Source organism: Diadema antillarum, unplaced genomic scaffold (genome assembly GCF_040938485.1).
Source record: "Diadema antillarum isolate AM-2024a unplaced genomic scaffold, OU_Dant_1.0 seq00000247_RagTag, whole genome shotgun sequence".
Classification (NCBI taxonomy): domain Eukaryota; kingdom Metazoa; phylum Echinodermata; class Echinoidea; order Diadematoida; family Diadematidae; genus Diadema; species Diadema antillarum.
In genome coordinates, this window is record NW_027271291.1 from 1 (window position 1) to 13,371 (window position 13,371).

Sequence of the window (13,371 nt, forward strand, 5' to 3'; positions counted from 1 at the left end):
TGCATGTAAACTGAATTTTGTTCTTTCTGTTGCAGATCAGGAAAGAGCAGTCTGGTGCTGTCAGTAACGTGTCAAGATCAAGATGATGGAAGAAGTAGACCATAGCGATGGCCAATCAGAAGCATCAGCCAAGCAACAACAGGTACCACAGGCAACACCAGGTGAGGCTTCAAAAGGTGCCTAGAGCTGACTTTGAGGGATATGTACACATTCTGCTGTAGGAGGGTGCTCATGCAATTTTATCCTCTAACTTCTTGTTTGCTTTGGTTTTGCTATTCTTGTTGGGTTGCGTTTTAATTTTGGCCAATCTAAGATCAAATCAGTTTACATGTATTTCCTCCGCTGTGGGATGCCAATGGAACAAGCCAATAGTCTATGCAAATAATTTATATTTCTTTTCCCTAAAGTTATCTTTTTTACCTTTGTTTAGTAGGTTGCATCAATAATTTCAAGAGCATGAGTATTCCTCAGATTGTTGTAAATTGCCAAATAAGGGACTGTCAATAGGGAAAATAAGAATTTTTGAATTGCCTTACCATAACAAAATATTATTACTCTGGTCAAAGTGGACCTAAAGGCAAGGTGCTACATAGGCACTTGCCTGATTGCCTGGGGCAAGTGAAAATCAAAGTCGGGCAAGTGTTTCAGAACAGTGAGGAAAAAAATGATTGCCAGAATTGGCAAACAAGGTTTTAATTCTCCTTTTTTTTTTAACTTTTCCCCCTACTCCCTACAAAGTCAATCATACAGAAACCAAAAGATAATGACTGTATAGTGATACAATGCACTTTAAATCCATGCGATCAGCAACTCACCAACATTTGCTTGAAGAACCCACAATACAGTGCAACAAACCATGTTACTCTACTGTATTTAAGAGTGTAAATCAACATGTGCTGTTTATTCAAATGATTGTTTTTAAATCAAGCCCTTGACTTACAAAAGATTTTGTTTAGGCCAAGTGAAAAAAGAAACCAGTTTCTCGTCCTCGCGCGCATCGATTTTGGCCGCCGCGTCAATTTTTTTACTATTTACTATTTTCAAAATGGCGCTGAAAATACCAAGAAATTCATAATTCTCGTCCCAGCCCGCTCCCCGCCCGCATCGATTTTCAGTTGCCGCATAGACTTTTTTGGTATTTTACTATTTTTTTCGGCCGCGGAAAAAAAAAATCGACGATTCACCTACCAATCGTGATGTCTCATTTCTAATTACGCCTTGCGTCCTCTACTTTATAGCTGTAGTACAGCTGTAGCTTCTGTAGTGCGTATGTAATAACGCATGCATTTCACACTGCGAGCTCGGAAAGAAGGAATGACCCACAAAGCAGTTGAACTGTAATTGGATGGGCGCGGGCGGGCGCGGCCTGGGCTGTGATGTACAGCGCACTCGGTACGTCGTGGTGTAGACAGGACGTTGAGCACCTCCTGTACATTTTTCTCGTGCTGTTGCCCGCTTCATGTGCTGCTAGATGGATTGCGCAATGTAACCACATACTAGTCATAGAGGAGACCAGCCAGCCAGCATAGCATGCGCGCGTTCTGGAGCTGGAAAAAAAATCGTGGAGTGCAGTGATGGAGAGAACCGATCTCAAGCGCACGTGTGCACAGCGAACGGCTTTAATACCAGGGCCCCGTTTTATCAAAAGATAAAATCAATTTTAATTTTCCTTACTACACAGTCTGCCATAGACTTACAGTTGAAATCGACTTCATAATCAATTCTAACTCTTCATAAAACGGGTCCCAGAGCTGCCAAGCTTTGGAAGCACAAATTAGTACTCAGCAGCTCCAAAATTCGTATTTTTCCACCAGAATTCGTATTTTTTTAATCTCCCTCTTTTTGCTATTTTGAATTAAACTCGTCGACATATGAGGCCTACAGGCTCTAAACATAACGTTATGACACATGCCGAAGCATCGAGCTGGTCACCAGCACGATAGAGATGCCAAACTACGCAATGTTCAGCGTTGATTGATTGCTTTCTCGCAATGAATGTGTACAAGTGCAAGTATGTACCTCCAAAAACTTGCTGGGATGATTATGGAAGCTTCCACTATCTAGCAGGGGACGTGGAATGCTTTCATCTTCTCAAGAGAGCTTCTTTGTGAGCGGATGCGATACCGGTACTCTGTTCCGTGTTTCCAATTATTGTTTACTGTGAAAACATAATCACGCGTTGTTTTCAGGCTTTTTTCATTTTATTGGATTTTAAACATCAGTCTTTTCCGAAGTATTCCAATTCCTTTTCCCCTGACTGGAATCGGAAAGTCTGCTATAACGATGATCGCAAAATGCCGCGCTGTGTGTGGAAGCGCCGATGTGCAAACACGTGGCTTCACTTTCAAGTTTAAAGGAATGCGCCACTGATGTGCTCCTGCCTATAACTAGGTAACTGCAAGTTCGATGAATCGAATGCGCCGTAGCTGAGCTGAGCTGAATGGCTTATTTACGGTAAACATGCAGTTTACGTTCGATACGAAGAAATCATTACGTCTTTCACGAGGGAAAAACACACAAAACAAACAAACAAAAAAAATACACCTACAAACGAATGTTGATAGCCAAAACTTTGAAAAGTAATAAGCAGTTTTGACGAGCGTGAACTGAAATTGTCATTACACGTTGTGTTTTGCTGTTTATATCACTGCTGCTTCTTGGTAGCACTGTAATGATGGCCATGGAAGAAATGAAGGGAGAATGTGACTTACCTGCACAGGTACATGTTTTACTACATTTATGTAGTTTTGGTATACAATCATTCATCATCCAAATGATGAGTGATTATCAAATGTCTTTTTAGAACATGAAGAAACATCTTTAAATGTTTAATGCTATAATGCCATATCAGTATCATTTTGACATCCATCTGCAATTGTACAAGCCAGTTTCCAGTTGAATGTGCTACAATTGTACTGTGAAGAACTATACATACCAGCTGTGTGGACTCAAAAAGTCACAAACACAAATGATAAATAAAGCAGTGTTTTGAATATCATGGAATTAATTTCAGTAGTACATTTGTTGAAAGACATGTTTTATACCTGTTTCAATTAATAGCACAATACATCAGAATTGCAAGTACACTGGTATCAGAAATGCCAGTATTAAGATGGTCATTTTCCCTTGACATCTGTAGTGGAAAGAAAAAGCAAATATTTCTGCATGCATGAAGTTTCGTTTCAAGTATGGTACATAATATATCTATTTGTTTGAAAATGCACAGAGTGCAGGCAAGACATACACTTGGGACCTGGTCTCTCATAACACAGCTACCAGAGTGATACAGTTTCATAAATTGGATATAGAAAATAGTAAACCCCTCTCTCGTTACCTTTCTCAGAATTACCGGACGAGAAACACATATTACTTACATTTTGACAATCCTCGAAAAAATAGTAAGATATCAAATAGTAAGGACCTCCCTCATCGCCTTGCTCAAAAAACCCGGACGAGAAACTGCTTTCTTTTTTTACTTGGCCTTAATCATTTTCTTGTATTTTAGGACTTTCTTTTAGGGCAGGTAAAATTCATGTTCAGGCAGGTGTTCCGCGACAATTTCAAAATCTGCCTGCCTGACAGGGTAACTGGTAAAAACAAGCTATGTAACACCATGCTATTAAAATGCTCTAAATCTTATTGCATTCCCTCACAAGATGACACAGCAAACGCACTGACGCTGGTGCCTGGGGAGGTGGGTACTACACTGGCAGGGCCCCCTGCTCCTCTGCTCTACAACACGCAAGCAGGGTCCCCTGGTGCCCTAGCTGGCAACTTGTACCCACCTCCCAGTAACATGGGAACAGGAGTGGAGCCGTCCACAGGCCAGCAGCCTCAAATCTTCACCCCTGCTATGCCCACAGAGCCTGTGGCTACTACAGGTTATTCCTATGGTGTAGTCTCAATGCCAGACCCTCAGGTAAGTTCAATAGATTACTGTAAAAGTGGGAATTTTCACAATAATCTTGCTTGCCATAATGTTCCAGCTGTTAATGTCTTGATTCCACAGAATAAAAAAACACATGAAACTCTTCTTTAATAACCGACCGAATGCAAAAGATAATAGTCATGCGAAAATATCCACTTTTACAGTATACTTAATTATTATTTTGATATATGTATATCATTGTGCTCTGAAGAGTCATTCTTGAATGAGAGCAAAACAGACACGAGACTCATACAGAGATCCTTTTCCATTAAAATATGTGTGAAAATTTCATCCTGCTAGCTGCAAAGTAATGCATGAGATAGCAATGCCATCTCTGCTGACTCCTCTGTGCTGCTCTATCGTCATGCACAGTCCATCAGGAGTATGTAGCACACTTCCATGCTCAAAGTAGCAGGCATGTGTCCTCTGAATTTTTATGCCTCCGCAACGAAGTGGCCGGAGGCATTATGTTTTCGGGTCGTCCGTCCGTCCGTCCGTCCGTCCGTCCGTCCGTCCGTCCGTACGTCCGTACGTCCGTCCGTACGTCCGTACGTCCCGTTTTGTTTTTGTCGATATCTCACGAACCGTGTGGTGGTTTTACATCAAACTTGGTATGAGGGTATATCCTTGGGGGATAATACTTTGTGTGGATTTTAGGGTCACAGGGTCAAAGGTCAAAGGTCACAGGTTATTTTGTGAAAAAAAAGTTGAAATTTCATGTTTTTCTCCATATCTCGCAAATGGTTCAAGGTATCTTCATGGAACTTAGTATATATGCTTGTACCGATGGGCAGTGATTATCTAGGGAAGTTGGGGGTCATGGGTCAAAGGTCGGGGGGGGGGGTCAAAGGTCAAGGTCAACTCCTCAAAATATCACTACTTTCCTTAAAATGCAATATGCCTGAAGGGTTTTTTTTTTTTTAACTTGATGTATGGCATGTATTACCCAATATATATTTTTGGGGAAGTTTCTTGCCAAAAGGTCAAAGGTCAAAAGGTAAAAGGTCAAGTGAAAGTGCTAACTTGCACTTTTTCCTCCATATCTCGAAAGTAACTCAAGGTATCATCATGCAACTTACATATTTATGCATGTTCTACCTAACAGTGATTCTCTGTGGAACTGTGAGGTCAAAGGTCAAACGAAAGGTTTAGATAATGCTATTTTCCCATTTGATACTGAAATTATACTTTTTCTCAATACCTTGAAAATTACTCAATGCATAAACTTATAGGGGCAATTCCATGGGAATGTGGACATGGCACTAAAATTTCAACTTTATCATAATGCAAAAGAATTACTCATTATGTATTACCCATATATTGAAGTTAAAGAAACTCAAAGAATTATATCAATCGGTCAAATATTTCCCGAGAAACAGCTACAAATGTTGAAGACAATTTTTCAGTCATCCAAATTGCTAAAATGCATGCTTAACTTAATATAAATTTTTTTAATAGAAAAATTCTGCTAGCACTTCAATTAATTTATTTTAAAGAAGCAAATTGGTTCTACTTCAGTCTCCCATGAGGAAATTTTTATGCCACCTTCAAAAAATTCTAATCACCACATGAAAGTTCAGCCCTTGAGCCATGTAACGCGAGTTACCGAAACAAGAAATATTTTTCATTCTGAAGGAAGCAGTGGAGGTAATTTGTTGGGAATCATAATTTTCTAAATTCATCACACCCTGATACTGTACACAGGATGCTGACTTGAATAAACACTGTTATCACCTTAAAGAATGTCAATGAAAAGTGTAACGCGAGTTACCATGTAACGCGAGTTACCGGCATGTAACGCGAGTTACCAACTATAAACACAAGTTTCCCCCAACATAAGCAAATTTTAGCACTTAATTGAGCTAGATTGTGGTGAAAACAATCAAATGCAGTGTTATACACACTATGCTGGACTGAAACAAAGGAGGGCAGCCTAATAAACTGTGATTAGCATCAAGGCCACTGATCACATGCCACATTGAAGAGTCTAGCCAGGCTTTCACTGCATGTGTACAATGTATCCCCCAGTGAATGAGACCATTCAATTTATCTTTTGAATTTCCTGCATCAGTATTACAGAATTTTTATTACAGAATGCTATAAAGCACAGCAAGTGTTGGTTCTAATCCTTGTTCAGTGGTCTACTGAAGATGACACCTGTCCCGAGATCAGGAGGTTGTGGGTTCGAATCCTGCTCGAGTATGTATGCCCATGATTTTTTATCATGGCTACTAATAAAAACACTGATCAATTCAGGGAGCTTATTAAAGATGATGTAGGGCAATTTGTCAATCAGTTGCAATGAAAACATCTCAACGGAAGAATTTCATGAATTTGAATAATTACGCAGTACCCACTGCATGCTATAAGGATTAGAACCAGCACTTGCTGTCGGGCGAAAGCACAGTGGTCTAGTAGAGATGACGCCTGTCCGGTGATCAGGAGGTCGTAAGTTCGAATACTGCTCGAGTATGTACGCCCATGACTTTTTTTATCATGGCTACTACTAAAACACTGATCAATTCAGTGCTTATTTACGTCGATGTAGGGTAATAAGCCAGTTTGTAATTACACTGTAGCTCATGTACACATTGGTACAAATGACCTTTCTGTTTTTCTCAGTTGGTTCGGCACTTCACTTGTTTTCAAAGCAGCATAATGCATAAGCTTGCACGACATAACGATTTATGGAACTTTTACACATGTATGTTCAAAAAAAGAATGAACTTGCATTTAGATCAGGGGATCAGAATACTCCCATCATTATATAATTTAGCAGGCATCCATTTCATTGTTTTGTATTGAATGCAGTAACAGCTTATTTCCTTTTATATTGCAAAATACAGAATGTACCATTCTTGCTGTGAGGTGGATGTGCTGGCAAGCATCATTTAGATACAGTTTATAAGGATCGCATGAATAATCATCGCATCACAGATGCTTATCTCAGTGAATTTACAAACCAAAATGCCTGTTGGTACAAATGACCTTTTTTTGTTCACGCACAAAGTGGAATTACGAACTGGTCTTTTTGTCAATCAGTCGCAAAGAAATGTACTAGTTTTCACTCCTCACAAAGATAGGATTTGAATTTTTGAAAGATTGTAAGCTTTTTTGTAAACTTGTAGATAGGGTTTGATACTTTTATGTTTTGTTTTAAAAAGACTTTCAACATTTTTCATCTTTACACTCTGAAACTTACAATGCACTTAATACACCTAAATCATCTAGATATTCAAATATATTCAAGGTCTCTATGAGGAGTGAAGCTCTTATTAGTCTTAAACGCACTCTTCTATTGGGTTTATTAGTAAAATATTTGTTTAACATTTATTCATTTTACTATCTACACAAATAAGCATCTCTCAGAATATTCAACACAAGATTCAGTGCCATCGGAACAATTGTATGTCATCAATTTGAGTCACCCTGTGTTTAGTGGACATAATGTAACGCGAGTTACCGTAACGCGAGTTACCGACATAAAGGCTCCCTACTTTTTTCCAGGTCATTGTTACTCAACTTTGATATTGTTAATTTATGAGTCCTAACCCACTATCAATTCAAGGTAGGAAAACTTTTATCAAGATTGTCTAGTATGAGGAGACTTTCCAAAAAGAGGTCTTCATAGAATTGACCATGTCCTTTTTGTGTAACGCGAGTTACCGAAATCAAATGATCCAAGAATCCCAACATGTTTGTCCTTTATTTTTCTTTTTGGATTCATTTAGTTGGTGTATGTCTACTTAACCCATGATGAAAAAAGTAACTTGTAGATCCTACCAATTACAAAGATATTGGCACATTATCCCATAAATGTACCCATTATTTGTAACGCGAGTTACCGTGGAATTGCCCATAAAAGGGTCAAAAGTCAAGTAAAGATTATCAGTTCCCCAAATACAAGTGTACCTGCACTCTGACATTTTAATCATTCATCCAATTGAACCTAGTTCTAGGAAAGTGAACATTCAGCACATTTGTGTCAAACCTGTCATTTTAATATTTTGCCAATTGTGTGAAACTGTCATCACACATTGTCAAGACATTGTACTATACACCTATTAGGAGAACCATGCATTATGGCGGAGGCATATCAGTCGCCGTAGCGATATATCTAGTTCCCAATGTCCCTAGTTTCTTTTAGTAACCATGCAAATTTGCTGCAGTGCAGTTCATGGGTATAAAATGTGTGTTTGAAGATCAAGTACTGTATATGCCATATAATGTAACTATATTTAACGAGTCTAAATTTTATTGTTGGAAAATTGAGCAAAGAAAATGGGATTCCATTGGGATTCAAACCCGAGACCTCCGAATGCTAGCCCGGTGCTCTACCGACTGAGCTATAGAAAGCCCTAGTTCAGTGTTCGTCCCAGAAACCCTAAATTGTCAATACTGGGATGGTCAGAAGCTATAGCAGTGCGCTTTGTGTGTGACACTCACGCACGCACTTAAACTTGGCATAAACCAGAAGGATAATTCAACTTCACGGGGATAAATCAGCAATATGTGGAATGGGAGGCAGGAGTGACAGCTGTAATGTCTGATTTCGGCACTGACATTGCGTGGCCGACATCATCCCCTCAAAACACCTCCCTCTGGTTGGTCGTCTTAAAAAGTTTTGATTCCTTGAATACCATCCAGGGCCCACAGCCAGTGCAGTCCCCACATGAGGCAAACTTGGCAACCCACATCCCAGCTGACTCAATGCCACATCTGGAGGCATCATCTGGCAGCAGTGGAGGAGGAGGAGGAGGCGGGTTGTTCGGATGGGGAAGCGGTATTATGAGGAAGGTTATGGAGAAAACAAAGGTGAGAAGAGAGTACGGACCCATCCTTCCTTGCAGGCATGTGTAGAAGAGTGGAACATGTGTGACCCACCACAACAAAACGACCAATAAGTTGGAAATTTTTGTTTGTTAGATTCCAAAACAATCAAAAAGCTGAGATTCTAAGCTTTAAAATGATATATAACACACCTTGTGTGGACAAAGCAAACACTTTGAAAATGCAATGAGAAGTTAGAGATGTCAGACAGGGTAATTACCAGAATAGTTGGGAAAACGGGCTTGAAAGAACTGACCATTCAGAAGCACAGAACCGTGTCCTGTTGTCTGGGGGACAAAAGATTAGATCAAAGCTCCCTTGCAACCACTAGGAAGGACTAATTGGATTAGGATTAAACTTGGTACAGCTTTTAAAAAGACATACCCCTCAAATTATCTATAATCTCAAGACATAATATTGTATACTTTTTGAGTTATGCGTGGTGGTTTCAAAGCTTCAATGTGATCAAATCAAGCCTTTTTCAAATGGTTTACTTTGAAGTATGAGCTGGAGCGTATCAATGACAAGAACTATTTCGAATATTTCTAGTAAACATTAGACCCTAAAATTTGTCAGATGACCTTTCAGAAAATACCTAAAACAAAAAATGGACTTGGTCAAAATGAAAATGGTCACAATAAAAATAAGCATGCAAACTTGCAGCCCTTCAATGTGAAGCAGATTTTGGTGCTATCATTTAATTAGTATTTTCAGTTTGCCAGTTGTCTTTGATGTGCATGTTCAGGAACAGTATGTAATGTACAAGTGATACACATTAGCAAGGGCATTAGTAAGAATTACCCACTCAAGGTTCCTTTGAAATAGTCTAACACACAGAGATGACAGTGACAGCGTTTGGACTGTTTCGAGTACCAAATGTATCCATAATTAAACTTAGGCCTAAACAAATTTATATGTGTTGTTTTGTAAACTGATGAAACAGATCCTGATAATCATCAAAATAATATATGGTACAGCCTGTATGAGCAATTTGAATCAGCAGCAGCCATTTTACAAGTAAATGAAACTTTGCAATTTTGCTGGTCACTGTCACACCATGAAAGTGCTAATGACCGGCCATCATGATAACCAGTCATAAGCAAATTGGGTATTGGACAAAATAGACGCCTAGTCATGTAGAATCTCAACGAATCATTTGATTATGATCTACTTCATGGTTTTGTAATGAGTTTTACAACACCTCATAAAGGTTATTTTATTGTCTTCTCTCTGTATTTTGGCAGAACTCGGTTGACAGCATGATCACAACTTTAGATCCTGGCATGGCACCTATTATTCGTGAGTATTATGGTCTCATTCACGACTTGAAAGATGTAATTCTTCATTCATTATATGTGCCCATTGATTTACACCTGTACCTCGAGTTATCATAAATCAAGTTTTGTAATGTAACGTCATGATATTACTAGTGATGATAATAATAATAATAATAATAATGATAATAATAATAATAATAATAATAATAATAATAATAATAATAATAATAATAATAATAATAATGATGAGTATGATAATAATAATAATGATAATAATAATAATAATAATAATGATAATAATAATAATAATAATAATGATAATATGAGTTTATATCGTGCTAAATCCACTCTGTAGAGCGCTCAAAGCACATACACACTATCATGTCATAGATGGGTACAGATGACTCAAATGTCAGTCAACAATTTTTGAATCTTGCAAGAGTTTGAAATCGAATGAGCAAAGGATGATTGTGGCCCAGCCTGTTTGGCCAAGCAAGAAACATTACCCCGAGAAAATTTGCCCCTTCTGCATACATGTACGTTATTGGTCATGTACACAGTGTAAGAGGATCTCAGAATCTTGTCTCAATTGAGATAACCTTTTAATAGCAAAGAGAATGATTTGTGGATGACTGTTACAGGTTCTGGAGGGGACGTTGACATCATTGTCGCATCCGACAAGGAAGTTAAAGTGGCTGCTGTACGGGACGCCTTCCAGAAAGTCTTTGGCCGCGCCACGGTCACAGGGATTGCGGCAGAGTCAAACATTGCACCCCAGCTGGAGGGCTACGCAGCAGGTTTGAAGGGGGCGGAGGAGAGAATAGCTAACTTGAGAAGGAATGGATCCGTGCATGAGAAGCAGCCCATGGTTGCTGTAGAGAGTTTCATCGCTGAACTTCTACCAGACAAGTGAGTTTTTCAAAAATAGGTGCTGGCTTTAACAGCTGACAGCTTTGATTTTTTTTTTTGGTAGCATGACAAGGAAGAGTGGGTTGGGGAAGATAGAGGAAATACAAGGTAAAACTATAGAAGGATGCTGAAAACCATGCACTATTTGTTTTATACAACGCTGCAGATGTTAAGGCATGTCGTTCACTTTGATTCTTGAATAATTTATAGTACAAAAAATGGTGACCATTTTTTATACATTGTAGATGATGGTATATTGTATTTTGGCATAGAAGTATGCTAAAGCATCAGTTGAACTTGTTGACAATAAAATTGAGTGATGTAATGTGTGCAGCAAAGGTATGTGTATTGTGATGTCAGAGGTACAAAGTACACCGTACAAGCATTTAATGGTGCAAAAACTAAGAGTCGACTATGAGCCTAACACATGAGTGAAATTGTTGTAAATTGGTGACACCCGCGTGCAATATCCAAAATCATTCAATGAAAAGTGCTTAGTCAACAGCAATAGCATGCAGTGGTACATTGCAGGTCACACTAGAATCTCTTTTAGTTGTTTAAAATGGCATGTCATTCTTTCAATTTCAACCTTCTCTTTGAGCGTAACATATTATTATCATAAAGGTACTATTCGTCCTATTCCATCTTCAAATTGTATTGAAAACATATTCATTTGAACAAAGTCAGATGTCTTGTTACAAGAGCATGCATGTATTTCAGTTTATGCTGTGTCCCTTGGTTTTCCCAGCTTCTGGGACATAATGACCTTTGTGTTCAATTAGATAATGATTATACAACTTTCTCTTCCCTGTGGGATGTAGGTGGTTCGATGTTGGCTGTGTCATCCTGCAGGACCCATACCACAACGTCTTCCTGGAGAATTTCACCCAAGCCACGCCCATTCCCTCACACCTGGTGGAAGAGGCGCTGAAGCTGACCCCGCCCGACTACAACCTGCGCTGGTCTGGCCTGGCAGTGACGGTGGGGGAGGTCATTGAAAGGACCACGCCGGGGATTCCCCGCTCAGATTGGCACAGAGCCTTTACCGGAATGTCACGCAGGGACATGATATTCAGTGCCGCAATGTGCCTTGCAGGCATGTACAAGGAGCAGTTACCTGGAAAGACGCAGATGTTGTAAAATCTGTCTCCATGGCAACAGAAGAGATTGGAAAAAAAAAAAAGATCAAAAGAAGGAGAAATCGCCTGGACATCTTGTGCTTGCATTAGACAAATCATAACTTGAAAGAGGTATAGAATGCTTAGGGAATGTGACATCTGAATGAACCATGGGAATATTTCACTCACAGTTCTTTTTGTATGCCAAATGGTATTTTTGGTTCAGATGTGTTCATCACCGCTCACCAATTTGTTGTTATACCAGCCATTAGAATTTATAGCAAAAATTTTTTTGTTAGTTCCCTGATAAGAACCTGGTCCAATGCACAATCCAGTCAACCCTCGGGTATTGATCGATACAATGTCTTTTATCAATCATTGTAACTCTATGAAACCCAGTTATCATGAAGACAGATGTGCTACTATGGTTATTCTTCATCTTTGATTTAGATTGAATGATGATAATTGATGAGGATAATAATTGCTCTGTGATGTTTCATGGGAAGTCTGATTGCAAAGAGATATTGCATTGGTTATGTTTTGTTGATTTACCTTCAATACTAGTGTGCACCTCAAGAAGATACAAGGGATGCATCATGTGTTACCCCGTGGTACCGTAATACCCCGGGGTGCCACGTTGTGTAGCGCCACCTCATGTCCACTCGAGGATAGCCGATGAGAAATGCATGCACTGTGTGTGCATGTACATAATCATTCCAATGCTATTGCATGTTGCACTTTGCATGCATGGTGCGCTGTGCTAGCAATAGCGTGTGCGTCAGTGCAGTGCAGTGCAGTGCAGTGGCTAGCGCGCGCTAGCTCCAGCACCAAAATAATTTCCACTTTTTGGCAACCACCCAGGGTACAACTTTAAAAAAAAAAATAATAATTCAACAAAATGGCTGATTTTTATTTGGTACCCTGGGATACCATTTATGTAATCAAGTATTGAATCTGATGCGAAATGAGACCAGAGCATGATAGACATGTGTTTATTCCAGGGCTTTAACACTTTGAATACTGGCTGCCCTATCACTGTATTCATGAATTCACCAATGACTATCCTCCCGTCCTGTAATTGTTATTTATTTCAATATGAAACAAGCCTAGATATTCTTCACATTTGTATTTTAAAGATTGTTGAATTTTGTCATATTCAAAATTTTTGAAATCGTATTATGCTAAAATGAATAATGAGCAAATGCAGCATCACTACAATATAACACCCAGCTCTGTGAATCAGAAATTTTTCAATTCTTTTATGATTATGAAAGAATGATGTCACAAATTTGATGACTGTTTCGTGTCT

General features: G+C 39.0%; 1 protein-coding gene across 1 annotated transcript; it reads left to right on the forward strand.

Annotated features, from left to right (window-relative positions):
- Nucleotides 1–82: 82 nt before the first annotated feature.
- On the forward strand, nucleotides 83–12,526 carry LOC139729570 (protein PRRC1-like). The gene is made up of 6 exons (XM_071640495.1): nucleotides 83–161; nucleotides 3,657–3,919; nucleotides 8,576–8,743; nucleotides 10,003–10,057; nucleotides 10,677–10,944; nucleotides 11,766–12,526. The coding sequence occupies exons 1-6, from the start codon at nucleotides 83–85 to the stop codon at nucleotides 12,082–12,084; spliced, it is 1,152 nt and encodes a 383-aa protein (XP_071496596.1). The 3' UTR covers nucleotides 12,085–12,526.
- Nucleotides 12,527–13,371: the final 845 nt, after the last annotated feature.

What these genes read in the sequence shown, in the direction of transcription:
- LOC139729570 (XM_071640495.1), top strand. Translation starts at nt 83, where the DNA reads ATGATGGAAGAAGTAGACCATAGCGATGGCCAATCAGAAGCATCAGCC. An exon ending in TCTCAATGCCAGACCCTCAG is followed by an intron (nt 3,920 to 8,575) that starts GTAAGTTCAATA and finishes AATACCATCCAG; the next exon opens with GGCCCACAGCCAGTGCAGTC. An exon ending in TGGCATGGCACCTATTATTC is followed by an intron (nt 10,058 to 10,676) that starts GTGAGTATTATG and finishes TGACTGTTACAG; the next exon opens with GTTCTGGAGGGGACGTTGAC.